Source organism: Lepisma saccharinum, chromosome 17, assembly GCF_977018435.1.
Source record: "Lepisma saccharinum chromosome 17, izLepSacc3.1, whole genome shotgun sequence".
NCBI lineage: Eukaryota > Metazoa > Arthropoda > Insecta > Zygentoma > Lepismatidae > Lepisma > Lepisma saccharinum.
Window position 1 is genome coordinate 56,812,478 of NC_139245.1, and position 25,839 is coordinate 56,838,316.

The following is a 25,839-nucleotide window of genomic DNA, read 5'->3' on the forward strand; positions in this document are numbered from 1 at the left end:
GATGACAAGGCCCCAGAGTACATGGCCCCACCTGACGGCAGTGGTCAGGTAGTGAAGAGCACAGGCACGGGTGGCTCAGGAACGTCAGCTGATTGTACCACAGCGCCGTGCGGACGTGTGGGCTGATTGGAAGTGCAGAGTCAGGGAGCGTGTCAGTGAAAGAGCCGGTGCGGTGGTGGTGTGCTTGACGTACGACAATTGAGTACGTTGTTTCGAAGCCGTTGTGACCAGTGTGTGTGTGTATGCCACCTGTGCACTGCAGTACAGTATTTCATAATTGGCACTATCCTCACCGTACCATGGAACGCTACACATTTGTAGAACTGAGGGACATGTATTTTGTCTACGGCCTTGCAGATGGCAATGGCCGAGCAGCTGCACGCCTTTATCGCGGACGGTATCCGGAGAGGCGACAACCCGACAGCAGGTTGTTTTCGAACGTGCACCGTACCTTTGGTGAATCGGGTGTGTTACGTGCAGGCCATCATGTCGGTCACCCAAGACATGTGCGCACCGTGGCGGTCGAGGAGGACGTACTTGCTCGCGTGGACGACACACCGTCCACTAGCACCCGTAGCATTGCACGTGCAGTGGGAGTATCACAGTCGACAGTGGCGTGTCCTTCATGATGATCTGCTGTATCCCTATCATCCACAGCGAGTCCACGCGTTGCAGGCTGGGGATTACCCACGACGTGTGGAATTCTGTCAACGACTGTTGCAGTTTTGTACCGACGATCCCCGTTTTTTGCGCCATGTGCTTTTCACGGACGAGGTAACATTCACCCGTGAGGGCATCTTCATTTGCCGAAACAACCATGTGTGGGATTATGAAAATCCACATGCAGCAGTCGAGGTGCACCATCAGACCCAGTTTGCAGTGAATATCTGGGCAGGTATCATCGATGAACAGATTATCGGTCCATACCTGCTGCCACCACGTTTAAATGGCCGCCTCTATCGCACCTTTCTTGCATCAGTCCTTCCAGAGCTGCTAGAAGAAGTACCCCTCAACGTGCGACATCGTATGTGGTTTCAATTGGATGGAGCGCCTGCACATTTTGATGGCACAGTGCGAACCCTTTTGCTCCATACCTACCCACAGCGCTGGATCGGCAGAGAGGGCCCCGTTCCCTGGCCCGCCCGTTCGCCTGACCTCACACCAATGGATTTCTTCTTGTGGGGCCATGTGAAAACACTCGTCTACGAGACCCCGGTGCCTGACAAGGAAACATTGGTAGCGCGGATACTTGCAGCATCGGCCGAGGTGTGTACCATGCCAGGGATTTTTGATAGGGTTCGCCAGAATTTCCTGCGACGCTGCAATGCCTGCATTGAATGTGGTGGTCGTCAATTTGAGCAACTTTTGTAACAACGTCAGTCCGGGGTACGACTACGTACTACGTACTATTCCTATCTGTAAGTGCACCTTTGCGTGGCAATAAACCTCCTGTGCCCGTAGTTGCTGTGTTTGTCCTGCTGGCGCACGACCTCTGTGTGACATCCCCTCGGTGCTGCTACGGGGAATCCCTCGTCCCGCATTTGTTGTCTCCTTGACAGGTACCATTCCCCGTCCGGTCCTCTTTCTCTTTTGTTTCACCGTGCTTTGTTCTTGCTGCGGTGTCTCCCCACTGTGTTTGGGGACTCCCCACGCGCTGCATGTGTTTGTTTCCCGCTGTGCAATTGTTACTTCATGCTTCATAGCTTCTTTTCTCCCTACCGTTGTCGATCGCTACCCTTTCCCTTCACTTGTCTTGCGGAACACTCCTATTTCCTTTGTGGAACCCCATGCGCATGCGTTTAGCAGCTGCCGCCTAGTGTTTTTCGGATGGGCGACTTTGGTGTTCCTTTTGACTTCGTTTGTTCCGCCTTTCTATCTTCACTGGTACTGGCTGTACAGAGGTGTGAAGTTCATTTTCACACGTTTTCGGCGTTGTCTAGCTCCTCACGGAGGCATCTCTCGGCAAAGTGGAAGGGGAACTTTCGTCTCTATTTCATGGGAGGTATCTGTGGTTTTCGTTTGTACTATACCTTTAGAATCACCCTATATATATATATATATATATATATAAATGGATGTATGTGTGTATGTTTGTTCCGCCTTAACTATCGAACGCCTGGAGCGATTTCAACCAAACTTGGTATACGCATCACTTCCAATATGGTAATAAATACTGTGGGGGTAAGACATCCCTGGCACCCCTAGGGATGGGGTGGGAAGGGGATGACATGTAAAAATAATCGAAAACGACCGATATTAGTGTGGAAACTATAGTTTTCGGGGTCACTAAGATTAATAGTGACACTCCCACTCCAAGTTCATTTTACTCTATAGTTAGAATTCATTATTTTCTTGTCTAATAGAAGATTGGGATAAATAAATACCCGAGCAACGATGAGCAATCCGCTAGTATTTCTACGTATAAGAAATGTCCAAGTTTAATGATTAATCTTACATTTTAGAGTAGAATCCGAACCACTGTGCAACGTGCACCCAACGGGGACCGAACCAAGGACTTCTCAATTACAAAGTGGGAGTGTTATCACTACGCTATTTGTAAGGCTCAAGTACACTCTAGTAGAATTGTGCCAAGCACACCTGTATGAAACCATTACTGCATTATATTAATACTGTAGCAATTATCAATATATTACAAATTACAGTATTAATTTCATTGGTTAATTTAAATTAATAAACTGGTGAAATTTTATAATTGATTGATTTGGTGTTTTAAGTCAACTTTATCCACAGTAAGACTAATCGGGACTGGACCTACAGTTTAAAGTGGGATCCGAAGCACTATATGCCTCCACCGGGTGTAAAAATTTATAATTGGGCCATTCAACAAAAAGTAGTCCTACTCCATGTAAATTACAAGATGGATCAATCTGCAAATTACAATTGTTTTAATTGTCTATACGCTTTACAGACAAATGAAGTCAAACTTTACTACAGTTGAAAGCATCACACTTGCATTCAGGCTATGTCATCATACTCACGATGGTTTATTTCATTTGTTAGCATACACCATAAAGTACTTCATAATTCTATGAAATCAGTTCATTATGAATATTTATATCCAATCGCACGTCTAGAACCTTACATTTTACATATGAATGTCGCACACGTAACGCTGGAATGCACAAATTCGATATGTATTAACCTTAAATAAGTCTGGAAACAATATACTTAATATTCTTCAATTAGTTCAGCATAAACTGGTTTGCTTAATAATAGTTTTTTTGTGTGTGTGTGCTCTTATTAAAGACATCAAGGACGCCTGCAGGATTTTTTCTTAGGGGGCAGAGTATAGGCGCTGTCTTTGGGGGTCAAGGCACTTTCTGCCACCCGCCCCAAATTCACGTAGAGGGACAGATATTAATTATATTACATCTACATATTTAAAATACTGTTTGTGCCAACCTTGCCCCTCCAAAATTTATTTTAAGTTGGCAACTCTGGGACAGAGTAACATTTCACATCTTCCCCTTCTCTCATAGAAACTTATATTTTACCTTTCATTCATTCATTCTTTTTCTTCTTAGTTTGCGAATCATAAAATTGAAATTGAATTGAAACTACTTGGCGTTGTTGATAAGTTCAGACTTGAGTCCCTATTTAAATAGAGACTGGATTCACTATGTCTCCTTACTATAAACATCTTTAACTATGTTGATGATTATTTCTTTGTCTCTCTGTATTTTTGTACTCTTTAACTGTTCATTCTTGGTACTTTCTACACTATAAGTGCCTGAAATTATTGAAATTAACAGTTTTTATTCCACGTCAGGAATTTTGAAAATTTCCCATCCCAAAAAGTTCCCGATTTATTTGGAAAATGGCGAAATTTTCAGTCCTGAACGTCAGGAGTACAATTTTTTTTCTTCAATCTCGCTCCGACGAAAAGTTTACAGTCCCGCACACTCTTAGTCACGTTAGTCAATATGATCCTAACGTGTCTGGTGTAAACGTTCTCTCATTGTTTTGTTGGACATGGCAGTCAATTGCTCTAACTTAAAAGTCTGTAAATAACATAAAACAATATTATTTGTAATAAAATATCACTACAATTTCACCATTGGAATTACCCGAATGTTTACTAGATATCTCTGGGGGGCAAGGGCCCCCTCTAGTCGTGCCCTTGAAAGAAATGTAAATCTCCCTGGCAAGTAACCAACGAAAAGACATGCCCCACTTATCCCAAGAGAACCTACCTTGATTGAAGGTGCAGTCAGGCGCCGGGGGTCGCAAAAGACCCCTGATGTTGCTCATCCAGCGCTGGCTCTCCGACTCTGAGCGACCGGCGAGGAAGAGGGCTGGCTCCCGGCTGGAGAGAAGGGCGAAGGCGAAGGGCCTTGACCTGTGAGAGAAGAGCAACAACACAATGCTTCAACGCACGTCAAGAGAATAATTTCTGCATTTTATGAAAGGAAACGCACACATTTGCGTCACGGCGTTATTGTTACACAAGATACAGATTTGGCAACGAACAAATACTAACCTTCAAAATAGCACACACTGTTATTTCTTGATTGGTAAACTCTGGTTCACACATACTTAAAAATAGCTGTCTTTATGCTGTGGCAAAGTGCCGCCAACTTATATGAGCCCTTTCAATAATTTGTCATGTTATTATGGTTATTATGATTGATGCCTATTTTTTACCGTTATTCGTTATGGACTGCTTAATTCAGTAAATAATAGATTAACAAATTAATTATAATCATCAGTGGCGGTGATTAGAGGGGGGGCAGTTGTCCCTCTCCCACTTTTGCTCCTGCACTATGCTAAACCTTATGTATGAAGGGAAAGCAAACTGTTCTTGTCCCTCCCCCAAGTTTTGACACATTGCCCCCACCAGTTTTGGAACCCAATCGTCGCCACTGATAAGCATTAATATCATGCATAAATGGAAGGGAGGATTTGTGGGATTCTTGTGAACTTATAACTCGTTTCATATTTTTGAGCCCACCAAATGTTTTTTTCAAACGTTGGCGCCTCTACACACGCACACATGTTCTTGTTCATGGTGTAAATGCACTGTTAGAAGTGAGCGTAAAAATACAATGTTACACCGTTAACAGTGTGCTTGCTAATTTACAAAAACCGGATGCAACAGTTTTTTTTTTACAAGCGAAGGCTCAATTCATCTCATCACCTCCCTGTGATATGGCTAGAATCAGAAGTAAACATAGCGGAAAGACAGACAGACTTAAAATAGTTCAAGCCTAGGATAAATAAGAAGATAATCAAGGGTCTTCAATACACGCAGAGCCTAGGAAAGCAGATGAAGATAAAACAACTGCAACTGATTATCCTAGATATGGTTGGGCAATTCCAAGGAAATGTCAACCTTCAGTCCAAAAACTGAAGAGCTTTGTACATAAAAATGAAGGGGATATCATACAAGAGTTATACTTGTAGTTAATGGAACATGCCGTTGTTTCATTAAAAACAATACGGCAGGTGGTTGGAAACAGTATTTTTCAAGATGGCTGCAATATACATTGCATGGTATGTTAATTGCGCATTTTAACGATTCATGAACTAGCTGTATATGGCAAGAAGGAACTAATGTGATAGTATGGTAAGATTAATGTGCCCTAGAAGAACAAATTTGTGTATTTCGCTACCTTATTGTGTGTATGTAAACTGAGATATACACGTCTTTTAATACATAAGGTAAAATGGTAATTCCGTCACAATTTTTCAGTTTCTTTCGCATAAAAACGTAGGTTAATGATAAAAGGAAGTAAAACTTTTCCTGCAAAGGTACGTTTTGGTACCACTCACATGTGTAACACATACATGTGCAGCAATGTTCATGGAATGGCTGTACATCACTGTGACAATTACCAGCTGCGTGTGATGGTATTACCACTGATACCTGGGAATTTCTCCAAGTGGTATTTGAGGTATCATAATGTTAGCTTACCTACATATTGCTAACTCATTTTCAGTTTAATCTGTAAAGTTTCTGGAGTAAAATGGCTAAGACAGCAGATTAATGTCAATGCAGAAGTAGGCAGAGAAGGAAGAAAATTATTATAATCAAATCAAATGGAAGGGAACGGCCATGAACGAAAGCGATTGAAGAGGCAGCAGATGAATTCACGCAACTGATAAGATTAAGGGAACATAACCGAATGGCAGTAAGGTGCTATGGACACTCCACGCAGCAATAGAGACCATAAAGGAGGCTCTTCAACCCTTCTATACGCCTTCATGGCGTGGTGCTATGCACAGGGGAGCACTTAACTTTTCTTTTACCTTTACCTTCAATTGCTATCTCGCTATACAATTTGCTGTCATTGATTTTTGGAGTACAGGAAGTATTTACATTGTACCCTGCAATCCAAGGTGTTAATTCTTCTCAGGTAGCTACTTCAACGAAAGATACCTGTTTGAAAATATATAACAACATTCTCAGAAACATTATTTAGCTTGACTCTCACGGAATGGAATTTCTTTGCCAGTTGACTGAAGGAGATCGTTTAACAAATTTTGACCATGATACCAACAAACATTATTGTTTGTTCTTGAACAGTGTGTTCGATATGTTTTTCACAGTCCAGTAATTGAAACTTAAATCTATCCAAACAATTGTGCCAATATAGTTTCCAAATACGTAGGTTTCTTTAAAAAAAAGTGAGGATTTTTGTTTACTTTTTGATTCTTTCTTACCCGATACCAAATATTTTGTCATATTCTTATTGCATTGTTCAGAAGACCAATATTGTATTACAGTACGATCATTAAAATGAATTTTCAGTTGGACTGCATTATTTTATTTTGAAAGCAACCCAATTAAATACCCCAATTGCATAGTGGTATGTCATCATCTTGTAATCAAGGGGTCCCGGGTTCGATAACCGATGGAGGCACATAGTGTTTCGGATCCCACTTTAAACTTTAGGTCTAGTCCCGATTAGCCTTATTGTGCATAAAGTGAACTTAAAACACTAACTCAATCAATCAATCAATAACAATTACACGTGTTGGACAAATGGTAATTACGTCACGGTAATTCCGCCACACACTGTTTGGGATAAAAATAAGTATCAGAATATAGAAAGAATTTCAGTTGTCGTGTCCTGGCATGATGAGCATGCTTTGAACTATTTTTCTCAATATTAATATTTCAGACGAAAGTTCATCATTCACAGAAATTGGAAAATGTCAGTATGCACCTGCAAAGAAGGTTTACATGAAGGAAATTCCGTCACACGGATTTTAAACACAATTATCTGCCTAGTACATCCAAATAATTTACATTTTTTTGCAAGCTTGAAGTTGTACTACATTGTGTCAATACATATAGCACGACAAGTCACATATTGTACTATATATGTAATCGTATGAGGGAAATATGTAATTACATAGCTGTCCAAAAGGTAATTACGTCACACATGGAATTACGCGGTTACCGAAAACTTAGTTAGTTTAGTTTTATCTGAATCAAGCAATTTCCATTGTAATTTTAACTCCGAAGCTCTTACATACCTATCGTTGCACAATCTGGTCCTTTTGAACTTTTCCTGGCTCACAGTCAGAAGACGCAGACACACAGTATCACTTGGAAGGGAAAACCCTAGGAAGTTACACGGCATATTGCAAGGATCAAAAATATGGCCGAAACGGTTTTAAAAACATTATTGACAGTCTATGAATAAGAAAGTACCCAAATAATGAAGTGTTTGTTCAGAAATTGCCAAAGAAAGGGGCGAAATGTGGAAACAAGAAATGTGGTAGTATTCCTGCTCAAATATTCTGAACTAAAAAATACACAGAAAGGTAACTGGAAGAATCGGTTTAGTTTCTGAGGGGACAATACTAGTTATCAGCTCTCTTCCGGCAGGAGTAGGAAGAGGGGACGCACCGCATTATGCAAACTTTTTACTTCCGTGTGTAACCTCTTTCCACACAGAACCGGAAAAGCGTGGCACAGCTGTTTCATAAGTTCCACTGTGACGAATGGTTAACTACACGACAGGGAAGTGCGACTTGAAAATGCAAAATGACACACGCAGGCCATAAGACTGGTGCACCCCCCCCCCCCCACTTGTGGTTACGTGGTAGAATGTCCCAAAATAATGTTTACACCCTTTGAACTTTAATTACAGAGAAACTATTAAAGATGACTAGACTCTTTGCATTTGAAGGTGCAATGTTTTTGTTGAGCATGTGTGAGAGCATATAGGCCTTCTTTTGCTTTAGGTCCCGTCACAGCCTGCCAAGCGGTAGTCATTAGTGTACACAAAATGGCAGAGGTGAGAATTTTTCTTTCGAAGCCCACGTTGGGCTATACCATTGCCAATTGTCAGTTCTGCTCATTTCTTGTTTTTATCGTCGTTAATCTTCAACATTCAAGCAGGTACTTCTGCTACCTCTTTTATATTGTTATCTTGTGTAAAGCTTTCAATTTCTTCACAGTGGGAAATATCTCTTTGAAGGCAAACGATGTACCTGCAAAACTTCTGTATCCTCAGAATGTTCTCGAGACTGGAAAGTTTCAACCCACATTCACGACATTGACGTATACAGTACATTGCCCCCGATCTGCACACTGTATAGTTAAACTCGTGGTCGTCGGGTGAGCTCTGACCTCACATTGAAGTTCTTCTCGGCCTCCTGTTTCGTATTTCGCAATACTCATCGCACACTGATTGATTTATTGATATGCTTTGTTTTCCTTCGCTTTTCTGCCACTTTTGGCTAATCGCGAAGATTAGGATAAGATGGATGAAGCGAAAATCGCAAACCTATATGGACGACCCAACACGAACCCCACAGATGATTATCCTGGATCCAGATCCAGGCCCCAGAGCCTCGTTAGTCTGCAAAATGCAGCACAGGCTGTACTACGTGCAAGTGAGGTTGGCATTTGGGCGCTTATTGTAAGTTACCCCCTACACTTGCATGAGAAAGAGGTATTAATTGTTGTTCTTGTTGTTAGCAGTAGTGGTAGTAGTAATAGTAGCAGTTTCAATCATCTGGATAAGAATGTGCAATTGAAACCATGGCTTCACAAATATTTCCACTATCCATTATACCCAAAACCCGGCTCATAATAAAAAACTGAAAACAAAGAGAAAAAAAGAAAATTCTGACGTTTGAAATTGAGCCCTTTCGTTCGCAACCATCCTAACTGCACGCATAAGTATCCCTTTCATCCTGCGATTTACCACTGCAACAGTCGAATGCATGCAACTTGCATCGTAGCAGGGGGAAAAAAATTACCTGCTCAGACTCACCCTACACCCTCCACGTTGCACGTGCATTGACTCATGGCCAACAAATCACGGGGTGGATGTTGAAGGGGTTCGTGCTCAATGCATTTCGTGCTCAAACTTTATGCAAGTTCGCTGAACTTTATATCGAGGTCGTTCACCTCCTAAGCTGTGCAATATTGAAGCATTCCATGACTTCTATTATACGTAATTGTCCTTCAGTTAGTCTATTTGGAAGTCTTTCTATGCTGTCCCAGCGCAATACAAGGTCAAACGATTGGCATTTTCTAAGGCTGTAAAGGAAGGTTTCTCAGCCTTTCCATGCTCGTTTAGAATCCCACGGCACCCTTGCTACAAGAAACTACTTTCAACTATTAATTAAATAAATTAATCATTCAAAAGTTACCTAATTAGAATATATAAAAGGTAAAGGTAAGGTAAAGTTCCCCGTGCCATGAAGGCACATTCAGGGGATGTGGGGATAAAACACCACACGTTCTCGATCTTTGCCATTTTGGAGGTGATGTGATCAGCACCACGCTCCGGCCGTCGTTACCCCCTGATTTGAGGCTGGGTAAGCCTTAGAGCCGCTTTACGGCGGAAAAATTCCGACCTGAGATCACTCACCCCGGGAATCGAACCCAGGCGTCCCGCGTTGAAGTTAGATGCCCTACCGACTAGACTACCTTGGCTATAATTAAAATATATAAAGAAAATAGCCACATATGCACTTATACAATAATAATTTTGTAAGCCAGTCACTACCCAATCACAGTGTGAGGCAATAAATTTAAATAATAATAATAATATCATTAATATTGAACATTACAGTTATCAGTCATTTTAAGAACACAAATATGATTGTGTTCTAAGCACGGTTAACAACACAACACGAATATCATCCTCAACACTTAGCAGTCTCCTTCTTGCTTTGGGTTTTATTGTTCCACGTTTGAGAATGGGTGTACCATAAAGGCTTTGATTTAGTTTATTTTAAGTCTCTTTTCTTCCAATTTTGGCTAATCACGACGGTCTGACAAAAGGAAGTTGAGTAGAGCAAAACAGGTCCGTTACTTTTCTCACTAGGTTACGGAACTTCTTCGGTGGTGTAAGCCATGTATCAGCCAAACATGTCTTGTCATGTTTATTTTCTTGAGCGGAATTCAAGTGGTCTAGAATGAGGCTTTACAACTTTCCTAGAAGTGTTTTCTGTAAACTCCTCACTGTCTCGAGGCAATTTTAGGTAGTATGTGGCGTCCTTTTTTTTTAGCTTCTCAGTACTCATTTTTCATATGTATACGTATCCAGTTGTCTTCCTATTCTGTTGTACTTTTAAATAATATTTTGAGCTTGTTGCGGGAAAAAAACCCTCGTCATTCCTCTGAGCAGACAGACAAGGAGCTATTACATATTTTGGTTATAAATGCATACAGTTCCATATACTGGGGAAAATTTTATGTAAGTGTCATAATTCAGAAACTTTTGACCATATTTTTACTTTTTCATCCACTTGTGAGGATATATATAGGTGATTAAGACCTGCCATATTAATGTATATTTGATGTTAAAAATTCTAAGTGCAGCTGACTTCTCAGTTCGAAGTAAATGAATTGACGCTGTTATGGGACCATTAAATCACACGTTAAAATTCATGACTTAAATTTATTTTGACGGACAAACGAGACAATGGTAAAAAAACAACAAAAAAACAGGCATTGCACGATGTTTGTTTAGTAGTCGAATAATGTATTAATGAAAGTCAATGAAATAACGTTATCTGTTCAGGATAGTCAAATTGCGATGCCAGTGATAATGACAACAGCTAATTGCTGTAGAAAGGACTAAATAAATGTTAAAATATAAAGAAAATAAGATTAATTTTATTTATACTGATTGCTATGATGCTATTTGAAAAATTGAATAATAAGTATACGTTTAAAATGCAATACATGCAAATGACGCTCAATGACTTTCTAGAAATAAAATGTAGCCTATGTCAGTAGAAATATCAGTAGGGGAAGGAAACACAATTACACTGCAGCAACGAGAGAGAAAGGAATTCCACATTGGATAAATTCTTATGCGTGAATATCATTATGCAAATTGTCCTTCACCATGTTCGTGCACTATATTGGACCTAATAAGAGCTTCAAGAATTAAAAGAAAACTAAAAACAAGTTGTTGACAACTTCTGCACCAGCATACATAAAAATCCATCGCTTAAAAACACAAAGGATGTGAGAGAAAAATTAATGGAAATAGTTATGGACAATTTGCACGGTAATACTCATGGATCCCACTGTGCAACATAAGAATAAACTTCTTTGAACGTCACAAAGCCTTATGACACCGTATTTCTTAAGTTATGGTATTCTGTAAATAAGTAATACTACATAATGGACTTCTGAACTTTGTGTCACCACAGTATTAGGGCATGATTTGAATCTGTAATAAAAACTGTTGAAATTAAATAAGTAGCAAATTTTAAAATTGAAATATTTGCAAACGTGTCTGAAGTTGGTATGTTTCAAAATGACACATCTTTTGACATCAGAGTTGTGTGGTGAAAAAGGCCTAGAGTAGGATTTTTTAAAAAGTCAAAGAAGAGATAGTTGCATTGGAGATGAATGTGTTACCTTCAGTTAAAAGTATTAGTAGTAGGCAGTGTGCGAATTAACAGGGGGGATGTCGGGGACTCCCCCCCACAAAAATTATCCCCGACCAAATAAAATTATTTGTATCCCTGCTAGGCAAGGATGTCCGCAGGGAGGGACCGAGGCCCCCTTGCCCCCCAGAGATTTCCTGGAATAAGTTAAAGTAATTACAACAAAAAATATTGTTTTCTGTAACTTACAGCAATTATTACTATTGTACAATACCCTTCGGCACGTAAAACCACGGATCAGAGGTACTGTACGTACCATGTAGGAGAGTAGTTTAAGTGGTCTCCGACTGATTGATGTCTGTGCATTGTGAAAAAGTACAAAAAGACAAAGAACGGTTCATCAACAAAGTGATGGATGTTTATTGAAAGGAAGGAAGGCGAATTCAGTTTCTATCGAAATAGTAGACTCGACTCTGAACTTGTATATGTAACGCCAATGTATTTTAAATTCAATTTGAATTTTATGATTTGTAAAGTAGTAGTAGTAATAATAATAACGAAAGTTTCTATGACTCTTCCCCCCTGAGAAAAAATCATGCGCCGTGCGGCGTACCTCAAAGAAAATGAAATTGAAAGCATATAGTATTTCATTTCTTAACTAATGTAACAAAAATAATTGAAAAATTATTCACGTCAATCAATGGTCCAATCATCAAAGATTTCCCTGCCAAAAAGTATGCAGCTTTTCGGATTAAAGGAGAATACCATTCAGCTACTGACCAACCTCATCGAGCAAACAGTAGGCTGTTTCCCCTTAAAGTTTTCTGATATTTTACATGAAGTGTTCACAAGAAGGTAGGTTATACTCCGTACCAGCTAACTGTAGACGAGTCGAACGAGAACAAGTCTCTGCGCAAGTAGTGACGCGAGACGGCTCCACCAATGAACAGTGAGAGAAACGGGATTGTGTAATGGAGGACGGGAGTTACACGATTTCCTCCGCTATGCAGCGTTGCAAACATTTGAAAAGGATAATACCGAACGCACATGGCAAACGGACCGCATTTTTCTTTGGTAAATATTAGGGATAAAACTGCAAGAGTAAATTTTGACAAGCCGTGCATTTAGCGTACGGCCTAAGGCCTGGACCGTACATGTACGGTCAGGACTGTGCGGTTCACCACTCGATTTTCCTCCTCCTCCTCTGCCGATATGCGCGGCTCTGCTCTACAGTTAGCTGGGACAGGGTATAAATGGACATTACATCTTAACTTGGCAATTCAATTTAGTCAAGTCTTCCGTGTTATTTGTTCCATAACTCATTTTGTGTACGAGTTTGCAGTTTCTTAGAATGTCGGTATACTACGTAAATGTTTCTAAATTACGTGTAAATATTTAATTAATTTAAGATTTAATGACCTACGTCATAACCAATGTTCTAAGGTACTTACAACAGCAAGGCAATGGTTTAGTTTATGTATAAATTTGCATTCCCTAAAAAACCTATGCACACAAATACGCCACTGAGTGAGCACCCCTACCCCACCCCCCAAAGCATAAAGCTTATGGATTCCAATAGTGTGACGTCACAGCAGACGACGCGCTGGGACTGAGTCAAAACAAATAAAAACGTACTTTTTTCCCCTATGGAAATACATATAGTTTCCCATTGCAAAGTGTAACTTTTTAAAAATCGTGACGGCAGTTAAGAAACAAAATTGTGATGTGCATCAATGTAAAGATGAGATTTCGGATAATACGTCTATATGTAAAATATATAAAATATACCTTACAGATGAGATTGTAAAGAATAAATGGAGTAGGAAATCGAGTAAAGCGAATGATCCAAATGAAATCTCAGCCAATGGGCGCCGTCGGTTCATTCACCTGAGGTTGTTGGTTTACCATCATCCATGACCGACTTGAGATCGGGTGAGCTTCGGGCCGGCTTCAGCTGTGTTTGGAACTGGAATGCCCAACTTTTGTATAAAAATGCATGATTTTCTTACTCCAATTTTTCTTTACCTTATTCTCTGTAAGGTATGTGTGATATATAGCCTAGTCGTATTCTCCGAAATACTGACGTACGATACGCATCATAATTTTGTTTCATAACTGCTGTCACAATAATTAAAGCTACCCCTTCCGAAGGAAAATAGCTTTGAATTGCTCAGGAAGAAAACAAGTTCTCTCCTTGTGTAGACTCAAATCCTGGTTTGTCGTCTGCTGTGACGTCACCACTAATGGACTCCATTCGCACAGTGGTAGTAGTAGGAAAAGCGGCACCAGCCATTAGAATAGCACTAGTTCACCAGATACAGATGAAAAACCAATGAAAAGGATAAAGGTCTCACCTGGATTTACTTCTGCAGATGACGGTGTCGTTGTGGATGGGCGTTGAGGAAACGGGCTGTTGCGACAAGTCCTCGCATTCCTTTGAATTAAAAAGCTTCACTTCCACCTCGCTCTTCTCCCCTCTGTGACGCTTCTTCCGGCGAATCACCAGCCACTTCCGGTTCCAGGCCTGAAAGAGCAAACACGTCACATTGGAGCGACCTTCCACTGCCAGATGATATCGCGCGAGCTTTAGCACCTCATAAAAGTGGCCGTCAAACTCTCGAAAGATAACAATGGAATTATCTCATGTTGCACATACCTGTGCAACGTCGGAATAGTCGAGAACATTCAGCCATGTAAACTACGGAATCATTGAAAGAGGAACACAAATTGAGAGTATTTGAAAATAAAATCCTTAGGAAAATATTTGGATCTAAAAGGAAGGAGACAGGTGAGTGGAAAGGTTACATAATTTAGAACTACATAATTTGTATTCATGTCCAGATATTATTAGAATGATTAAGTGGGCAGACCATGTGGCACGAATGGGAGAGAAAATAAGAGTTTACAGGATTCTTGTTGGGAAACCTGACGGTAAGAGACCTGTAGCAAAGTCAAGACGAAGATGGAGGGATAACGTTGAGGTGGACCTAAAGGAAATCGGCAAGGATGGAAAAGATTGGATTGATCTTGTCCAGGATAGGGACAGATGGAAGGAAGGCTTGCGTTGCTGCAGCTTTAAACCTTCGGCTTTAAGAAGGCTAGAGAGTTAGTTAAACTAAGGAATCAGTCCATAGTATATTTTGGTCACTATAGCCTACGTCCCTTTTCTACCTCATTTGGTAAATTGGCTCATGAACCACAAACACAACGATACATCCGTGCCTGACTACTAGGGCTCGAAACTGGGACCTCAAATTTCGTAGCATGTCACGCTGACGCCTTCGGAACTCTATAGTTTGAGAAAGGGTCAGATCGTTTTTTGTATCGCTTCTTGGCAGCGTTCTTAAAGGTCCAGGAATTGAAAATAAATTCAGTTGAAATCCTTTTTATGTTTAAAGTATTTCAATTCGGTCCAGGAAACTTTTTTCCGGATCAATTTAAATCCGGTCCAATTTCCGTGTTGAAATTAAACAATACGTCACTTGGACCGAATTTAAATTGTGCTAGAAAAAAGGTTCCGGTCCTGTTACGGAATCCAATAGAATTTATGGGTTCCTGAACCTTTAATAACCCTAAAAAAAAAAAAGTAAGAATCACGAACCTTCCGACCTTCTGTAAACAACCGTCTCACTTCGAGTAACGTATCAGTCCGCGCCAGCTGTTCGTGAATGGTGCGGCCATCATATGCTGCTCACTCGCAACCTTTAATTTTACGTAACATGGAAAAATATATTCTTATTTTAACTGATAATCTACACATTGAAGTACAGTAGAGCGTCGATTATCAGAAGTAATTGGGGGACATGGGTGTTCGGAAAACTGGTTTGTTCGGATAATCGAACTGTACATGTTTATTTGCCAAAAAGAAGTACTGTACAGTAAATTTATTCATAAAAACAGGCATCTCTTTAAGTATGTATTACAAAGTAACGTACAAAGGCAACTTTAGTAGGAATATATAGTATGTGGTACAGTTTATTAAACAAAAATATGTACATATTACATACGCATTTTGCATGAACAATACACACAGTACACAAATTAACGTTTAAAAAAATCCTTTATTTTGGTCTGTCTAAGCAAGCCTACACGCTTACGAGCAGCTAAGTCACGTACTTTTTTCATTACAGATATCTGAAAGTGAGCGAGTACACAGTTCGGTTAAGCGGTCGTTCGGTTGACCGACGTTCGGATAATCGACGCTCTACTGTATAATAAATTTTCTACAAGTGATTAAATACGTGTTCTTGGTCAAGAATGAACATATTTTTCTACGCCAAAAGTTCAATTTATCTGACACTGGGTTAACAGATCCCCCTTCCCCTCTCTCTCAGTACGACAGCGCCAAAGTTACACAAGAAAGAGAGAGAGAGAGAGAGAGAGAGATTCGTTTCAGTAATTCAAGCCTTTTGGTTTTATTTCCACCAAATTATTGCCCAACATTCTTGACATGTGGAGTATTGTTTTCTCCTTTGTGCAACAAATATACCACCAGTTTTAGCTAAACAAAGATAAGCCGGGGAATAAAAAGAGATTGTTTAACTTTCTCTCGGTTTCTCGTGCACTAGAAAACAAGAAGACGATAATAAGCACATTATTTATGCACGTCTCATGCAAGTAATGTATTTTCTTACCTTGATTCAGTACTTCCTTTTTGAACTTGAGGCATTTTCGGCGCTAGACATCATCCTGTCAGAGTACGGTCTGTCAAATTTGCTTGCCAAAAAAGAACTCAACGTGGCACAAGAGGCGATTCAACGTCGACTGCTAAAATTGGGGAGATCGTCATCAATCATCACTATCAACATCTTCTCCACAGTGGACAGGACGGCTCTTTGATTGAAAGAATACGAAAGCACCTCGCATTGTATTGCGCTTATCTCAAAATCGGTGTACTTGTTTATACGAGCAACAGCGTGTTCTTTTCGCGGGACTCGCAACTTGACCGGTCGTTTTCCTTTCTTTCACCACACCGAAAACACAAAGACGCAGACACACAATTACACTTCGATACCAACTTCACTGCTTGCTCAGGATAGCACCGACACAACGTCACATAAACCTGCTTCCTGCCACTTTTCAAACGGGTGTATTTCCGAAAGACTACTCTGAAAACACGGGAGACCTTCCATGCATGGAAGTCGCCATGTTCGAAACTGGCGCTATTTTCTTGCTGTTCACGTGATCGATTGTAATTTATACAATAATCACGTATTATTATTATAAACAGAGACCTTTAATGAAAATATATTTTAAAATGTATAATCCAATGTAATTTACACGTTTTTCTTCCATTAGCGTACTTTCATAGAACGGACTACATGATGCGGAAGAAAACCGTTATTAGGCTGTTGCCAACCACAATACTTCTCACTAAGTCAAGTACAGAAACGGAAGTGGTATGTCGATTGTCGGCATATGATAGTGTGATTTCACATTGTCAGTGACGATCCTCCGGGGATGGGGAAGGGGGTGGGACGCAGGAGTCGATCTATAATACAGAGGTGTTCACCATCCGGATGGTGACATCCTCACACTCCGGAATACTTTTGCGAGTGAAGGAGGGCAGGCCGTGGGGTGAGGGAGGTTGATTTAAAATGAACACCTCACAACAAGAGAGAAGAAAAATGTGACAATATTTAAAAATTCACCCCCAAATATGCATTTTATTTTATATGTAGCGTACAATAAAATGTGACTGCCTCAAAATATTTCTGTATTCTACAGTCTTCTTTCCCCACTTTTATGCTTCTCTAAGTTGCCGTTTTAGTTTCCCTTGGTGTCTTTGCTGCATAATTATTAATTTAGTTAATCAAATCATATGTATTAGCTTACTTTCATTATCTATAATAATAAATCATAACACTTTCAAACATCAAATAAATTTAATGAAGAAACCCCGGTTTCAAAACGTAATTTATCTCAATGTGTCACATTCTTCTAGCAAGGTTTTTTTTAGTAAAAGATAAGAGAAAATTAATCCTTTGGTACGGAACCGTCTTACTCCTGGGGGATAAGATGTAAATTTTGTATTTGATTTTTTTTTTAATTTAGCGTTGCTTTTCTTCCACTTTTTGCTAATCCCGATGACGAGAATGAGTCATCGTCAGATGAAATTGATCAAGGGATACTCACAAATAACACCCATGCCGGGATTCGAGCCAGGGAACTTCGGTGATGAGTCTGAAAATTGGCCACCAGGCAAGATGTACATTTTTTAACTTTTTTTTAACATACATTCAATAACTTTCAACAGGTCATCACTCAGTGATACACTGCTTATTCCGCATCTGTTGACAAATGGAATGTTTTTACACCTTGTAGGCTATGTGAAATATTTTTTTTCATAAGTTTGCAACACTATTAGGGTACACGTGCTTTTTTTTACAGAAGGTCTTAAGTTCTATGATTCTCACTTTAGTTCTTGATCCGACCAGCAATTTCTGCCAGGGTGCAGTTTAAGCCAGGGATATTCCTCATTACATCCAAACGTCCCTGGTGACAGAGCTAACCATTACAGAAATGATTTTATCCCCCCTAATAGTAACCTTTGCAACAAATATTTCCATTAGATTCTAAAGCAAGATTTTTCATGAAGCGATTGTCATTTGGTGCTTTGAAGCGTATCCGTGTAGTAGCTAAAAAGACATATGACTCTACCTAGGTATATCCACAAACCAGAAATACCAAATAATATTTTAAGTATTGTTATTTTCTAATAAAAAGCAGTAATATATTATGTAATAAATTTAAGGAACCCATTTAAAGACGAGATTAATGCATAGGATTGCAAAGTTTCACATTCCTTCATTCTTCTCGCACTAAAATCTTGCATGGGAAGTAGTCTGAACTGTTCTTGGTAAGTGGACAACAAATGATATTCGTTGCCCAATTGCCAAGTGTAATTTAAATATTAGTTATACAAAAACAGTTAAACATTCCTGCAATAAGAAAATAGGTAATATAATAGTAATTCCTGATAATGTAAAAAATATCAGATTAAACTTTGAATACTCGGAAAGATTTCTGCAAAAAAATTAATGATTCATTGTGAGTTTCTATTAATGTTCGGTTATTGTTAATAATAAAATGTATTTATAACACCCAAATATGCATATTCTGTTCACATCTGAATGTAGCAATGGAAATAATTATCCTAAAGTTAAAACCTTAATTCGCACACCGATTGTCATTGTCTACTTCGGCGACTAAGATACACGTTATAACACAGTCTTGTAGGCAACTGTGATGAATATTGCGATTGGAAATCTTTTTATTATTATTATTATTATTATTGAGTAGTATCGAATCAAAATTTAAATTAGATCTAACCTTAAGTTGGTATCCGGGCAGCTACAACACATATAGTAGAGCAAGTGAAAAATTATCCCCACTTTTACCATAATTTTCCTTAGGTTGGCTACACCTCCTTCGGTGGTGTGATGGTTACTCTGTTACAAAAGAAAGAAAAATGGAGCGATTAAGATAAAACCTCGGTCACGTAACCGCCCGCAAGAGTACCACCTTTCAGCACGTGAACGCTGAAGGTAGTGTTGTCAACCTAAAGAAAGTTATGGGCAAGTGTGGGTAATTTTTTACTTCCCCTCGTATAAATATAAAATAATATAACAATGAAGTCCCGAGATAAAATGGGAAAGCTATTAATTGTGTTACTTATTCTTCACCAAAAATTGCCACAATTTTACAAATTTATATTAATGTAATAAATGTTGGCAAAATATTACATATTTATTATCTTATCCCGAAAGTTTTGGGGAAAGGAAGGAGGTCGCAAATGACTCGCAACAATTCTGATAAAGCAATTGACAGATTGGGTAAGTTGACAGTTAATGGCACGTTATTGATTGATTGCTAATAATTGTTCATCCCCATGGGACACCAGTATTTGTCTCAAGATAAGCAAGCCATAAAAAAGGCTAAATGAATGTCACAACATGGTAATGATCCTCAGCAGTGAAAGTTTCATTTCTAGAACATAAAAGAAACTACGTAGTTGGATTTGTATTTACAACGTCACTGCTATATGCTCCATGTATCGTAATCAGTGCACTGGTTGATCTGATTTATTATACTTTGCATTTCTGCCACTTTATGGCTAATCGCAAAGGTGAGGATGAGTGATGATATTGATGCACACTCACAAATAACGTCCATGCCAAGGCCGGGATTCGAACCTGAGACGCCTGGGCTTTTAACACGATTAAGAAATCTTCGTCGTCACAGACACGTGTTGATTTTTGTTAATAGTAAGGAGCTTATCGCTGCATAAGGTGACGGGGGAAAATAGCCCACGTGCTGACGAACCAACAGTTCTTATTTCATTCATTCATTTAAACTTAAGAAGTGATATCAGAATATAATCAGCAAGAAGGTATTTTACTTTCGCTGGCGAGCTAGTATTTCGTCTCTCCTCAGCGAGTGGAAATTTTATTGAATGTCAAGGCTTTAACGCTTCTCGCACGGGAACTATCAGCTTTTTTACGGCCACTTTTTATCCTTCTGGCTTTTTTCGAGGCAGAGAAAAAGCCTCGTCCTCCACAACAATGGATTCTTCCAAGGTTGTTATGTAACAACCCACTTGAGATATACCTTACGCTTACAACAATTCCCAAGCTTCCGAGGAATACAATTGCTGGAGGCACTACGGTTATCGCGAGCAATGGTAATAAATCTACTTGTACCTTATTCAAGGACATAGCACCCCTTCTAGTTCGCTGCACTCTTGACTCTCTCTGCACTGGCGCGTCTAAACACACGGCCATTAAATTAGGCGGGTGGCAGAAGTTCGCGCTGTTGCCACGTCGGAGCACAACCCCGTGTGTTCGGAGGTTTAAGAGAATGAAACATCTCGTTGTAGAGTTGGACTTTGTAATCCATGTGATACAAAGTGACAGTATTTGCTCGAAAGGACAGGGACGACACAAAAGTGCCCCGGAGAGATGTCGGTCCGACGCTCGAACTAGGCAACGCAGCGCGGTGGACGTTGCCACACAGTGCGCGGGAACCATTGACTTTTGTCCCGCTCTCGCTTTTCTTTCACATATGTGGCACCAGCGCCGATCCACCTATTTTCATGGTCGTGCGTTTAGTAATTCTTACGAATTATCTGCCTCTGAGAGTAACGATATAAGAAATTGTAGCTGGAAAACTATAATAATTGCATTTTGAGTAAGTTGTCTTTCGTCCAATAACCAGCAATACATACAGAGCTATTACGGATAACAAAAATATTGCACGCTACAATATTAACAATATCTATAATATTTTGCAACACTGAGCTGTTATATTCCGCAACGTCGAAATGACCAGCAAAATATTTCTACATATTTACTTAAATTAAGAGTATTTAAAAATAAAATCCTTAGGAAAATATTTGTACCTAAAATGGATGAGGAGACAGGTGAGTGGAGAAGGTTATATGATTTAGAACTCCATAATTTGTATTCATACCCAGATATTATTAGAATAATTAAATCAAGAAGACTTAGGTGGACAGGCCATGTGGCATGGGAGAGGAAAGAAGAGTTTACAGAATTCTTATTGGGAATTGTAAGAGGCCTGTAGGAAGGCCAAGACGAAGATAATGTTGACACGGACCTAAAGGAAATCGGTAAGGATGGAAATAATTGGACTGAGCTTGTCTAGGATAGGGACAGATTGAAGGTTTGTGTTGCTGCAGCATAAACCTTCGGGTTTAAGAATGCTAGAGAATTAGTTAGTTTATATTCATGACTTGTTATTATTATTCCTTATTCGAGTTTTATTTCATGTAATGTTTTTGTTCTGATGGTTAAATTTTCGTTTTTTCTACATGGAAAATTAATTATCGTCGTACCTTATGCACTGAATCTTACAGAGAAAAAAATATGAAACTCGATTTATATAGTTCTGCAGGAGCCCAAAACATAGGCGTAACAATTTTCCCATTTTTCTTCAAGAAGGAAAATACGTTCTGTAACCATGGTGACAGATGTCAACCGAGTGCTTCTGCGTGAGTGGAAAACGATACTATTGTTTCCTGAAAATAAATCCATGCACTTATTATTTGCTCCAGGGAGCAAAACTATCTCGTACATCTTAGATCTCCCACTTCAGTGTACCAAGGTGCTCTCTCGAAATAGTCAAGAAAACGGCTCACTTCGTTCTTCTTGCACCAGTTCCACATAATGCGAGCATATATGTATTTATTCTTGGGGACAAAAATAGCGGTCAAGTTGTGCGTGAAACAAGCAAATAACTACGTGCATCACCACCACCTTCGTGCAAATACAGGGAGTCCATAAAGTCCTGCAAAAAACTAAAACTCTATAACTTGAAAACTATTAAGTTTATTAACAAAATATTTTGTGTGTACTTACAGCAAGGTTCAAAGTTTATTTCCTGCTTGTTAGGTTCATCGTCAAACCTCCAATTGTGCACCATTCATGTCCAAACACTGTTGCAGTCTTTTTGTGAAACCGAGAATTGCGTGCTGACGGTGCTCTCCTGGGATATTCAGAATCACATCTCTTATTTTTTTCTTTTAGGTCATCCAGATTAGCTGGTTTCTGTAAATACAACTCGGTCTTTACATATCCCCACAACCAATAATCGCAAGATGTTAAGTCTGGTGATCTTGCAGGCCAAGGTGTGGGCCCTCTTCGGCCAATAAATCTACCTGGAAATTGTTCGTAAAGAAACTGCATTCTCATGTCACAGTCTACATCTTTCAGATCATGTACAAATTTTAACTGGCCTTCACCTTCTTGCCTACCATCTTGTGTAATGTTGACTTCGGTATTCCCAGTTCCAGTGATCTTCGTTTCAGCGATTTCAATGCACGCTGTCCTGCACTGACTGAATCACATCGTCACTCGATCCTGGCCTTCCACTGCATGGCAAATCTGACACACTTACCGTTGCCTTGAACTTTTCATATCATCTCTTGATACTTGAATTTGCTGGGGGTGGTTTCCCATATGTTGTCTGGAACTTTCTCTGCACTGAAACACAAGATTTTAACTCTGCAAACCACAGAACACATGTGCCTTTCCTTGGATGGACGCCATCTTAAGTCACATGATCACGTGATTACCAGTGCAAGCGTCACTGAGCAGTGTGGGCAGAACAAAACTTTAAACTTCCACCCTTCTCACCAAAAAAATGTGTATTGTTAAACCCAACAGCTAAAAAGTTATAGAGTTTTAGTTTTTTGCAGGACTTTATGGACTAAATGATTTATCACTCCGCGTCAAAGCTGTGCCATGACCCGATTTCCGCACCAGTAGGAACTCTGAAGACTATCACTGAACTCATCTTCCGAGTTTGAGTTTCTTCTTCTTTTTGTTTTAAGTCTACTTATGCACAGATAGGTTAATCGCAGGCACATATCTAGAAATATATTTCGGGAGGGTCTGAACCAAGTGTGTCAGGAATAATAATAAAGTTTAGATTAAAATAATTGCATTATATTAAATTAATACTAATTAAAATATATAAATTAATATTATATTGTTATTTTTACATGTATAGGTAAAAATACCGTATAAGGATAGAGATATAACCGCACGTATTCATTATCTAGCTTACCTGTAGTTAAGATCGGCAATATTTGTAAAAAAAAACAACTGCCCTGGGGGAAAAAAATTAAATTACTGTCGTCCCCAATATAATCCTTGCCTTCCAATAACTTCATAGGAAATTACAACCATCGATTATACAATAAATGTTAAACAAGTACAAGGCTCAATCAATACATAACCGGAAATATGTTGTAACAAATATTTATTACAAGCACCAAAAGAACTACAGTACTATGTTTCAACATAGTCCCCCCCCTCCCCCGGCTAGTTCAATGCACCTACGCCAGCGCTTGTAAAGGGCACTGATTCCACAGGGGGAAAAATCTTTTGGACGCGTGCGTAACCACTCCTGAAACGCTGACTGCACTTCGTCGTCATTCTGGAACCTCGATCCACTTATTGCATCTTTCAGTGGGTCAAAAGTGTGGAAATCGAAAGGTGCGAGATCGGGTGAATATAGAGGGTGGGGTAAGCACTCAAACTTTAGGTCCTCGATGGTAGACAATGTGACACTGGCAGTGTGTGGTGTCGCATTTTCATGGAGCAAAGCACATCAGTGGACACCAGACCACGTGGTCTCTGCAGAATGGCTGGTTTCAGTTTTTTGCGGAAAAGGTTGGAGTAGGTGGAGTGCATTATGCATCCATCTGGAAAGCAATTTTACTGACAGTAATACGCCTGTTCTCCCGTATCAAGCCTCCACTTGAGCAATGTTGCTTTCCGTGACTGCAGTGACAGAGCGACCTGGACGCGGAGAACCTTCGACACTGGTTATGCCCCGTTTGAACTTCACAGCCTACTCGTACACCTGTGATCGACTCATACAATTATTACCGTACTGAACTGTTATGCGGCGATGAATTTCTTGAGGTTTCACGCCTTCACTCAACAAAAATCTCACTACAATTCGCCGCTCCAGCTTGGAGCACTCCTGTAAGGGTGCCGCCATCTTGCGTAACTGTTTCCCAGCGTCCCGTGCGCGAGGCAGGCGTGCCAGCCCCAGCTATGAATAGCTTACAGATGCCTTCACAAAATAACAAACATAACAATCACGGTCTTATTTTAGATTTCTTATACTACTTTTCCGGCTATTTGTTGAATGCACCTTGTATATTTTAATTACTTAATTCTAGTAATTGGTAAGTCTTTCGGGGGGATCCGAACCACTATGTGCCTCAACCGGGTATCGAAACTGTGGCCCTTTTAATTACAAGCGACAACGATACCACTACGTCATCGGGAAGGCCCAAACAAGTCTTTCATTGTATCTTAACTATCAAAAGAAAATTTATCATAAACAATATATACCTCAACAAAATGTAAAGTTCTTGCATTGCAAAGCTATTAAATGTATGTTATGTAGAAAGAAGAATTATTGTAACATAGCTGTTGTCAATAAGGTTTTCTTTCTTCTTCCCCTGCCGTTTGTTTCGAGGTGGATGTACTAAAAAGCTCACCCCAGTGGCGGGGATCAAGGGAGGCATTTTCCCCCATTCTTTGCCACTTTTGCTCCCTCACTATGCTAAGCCTTATCTACCAAGGGAAAGTAAACTGTCCTTGCCCCCTCCAGTTTTGACATCTGCCCCCCTCAATTTTGGAACCCAATCGCAGCCACTGGCTCACCCTGTTAATGTTTCAGTTATTTCAAAACTGGATACATATAGGCGCTTCACTGTGTATTGGCATACCTAATTGGCTGGTTTTCATTTAACGACCAGCTGTATGTCAAGTGTTGTCCCAATTTGAAGAGGAACATGGCGGGGCCAGGCTTGAAATAACTAGTACAGAGGCTTTCAGAATCTCAAACGTTATCTTTTAAGGATTCGATATCACCCTCTTCAAGGTGAGGACTCCACCTTGGAAACGAAACACTGCATGTAGATCTTAGCTAATATTTCAGGGGTGCAAAACGTGGCCTTTTTCTTTGAAACAACTCAGATGTCAGCCTATTCGATGGACTGACCACACCTTAGAACCTACACCCCCCCCCCAGAATAACAGTCTTTGGCGCTTTAAGGTGCAGTTGGGATTAATCTCTGTCCTGTGCATTGTCCTTACGTGTGCCGAGTGACCCTCTGCAGATTTTAGCACAAGCATGGACATTTTTATTTTCTCATATGTTCATAAAGTAAGTATATGTAAGTTATAATATAATATGTTACTTTATTGATTAAGTGTTTCATAACTAGTACCCCTTTTTAAAATATAAAATATTTATGTATTACCTTTAATCTTATTTAGTTTTAGAAGTATCTGGTTCTAACTTAAAGTAATTGCTTTCCTTAATATGCAATTTTAATACTTATTGAGCCCAGAGAAAAAATAAGTAAGTATACATTATATAGAACACAATTTTGGGGGGGGGGTTGTGTTCTATGAAATAATAGAGACATGTGAGTATTATTAGGGAGAACATTTTATT

At 39.7% G+C, this 25,839-nt stretch overlaps 1 protein-coding gene across 1 annotated transcript in view; it reads right to left on the reverse strand.

The window, feature by feature from the left end:
• The window catches only part of LOC146001756 (uncharacterized), a 222,365-nt gene that overhangs the window by 28,315 nt on the left and 168,211 nt on the right, over positions 1-25,839 (reverse strand). The window contains exons 4-5 of the mRNA XM_083139468.1: positions 14,190-14,359; positions 4,215-4,360 (exon numbers count right to left, since the gene is read on the reverse strand). Coding sequence (XP_082995594.1) covers positions 4,215-4,360; positions 14,190-14,359 — 316 coding nt within the window. The remainder of the gene's footprint in view (positions 1-4,214; positions 4,361-14,189; positions 14,360-25,839) is intronic.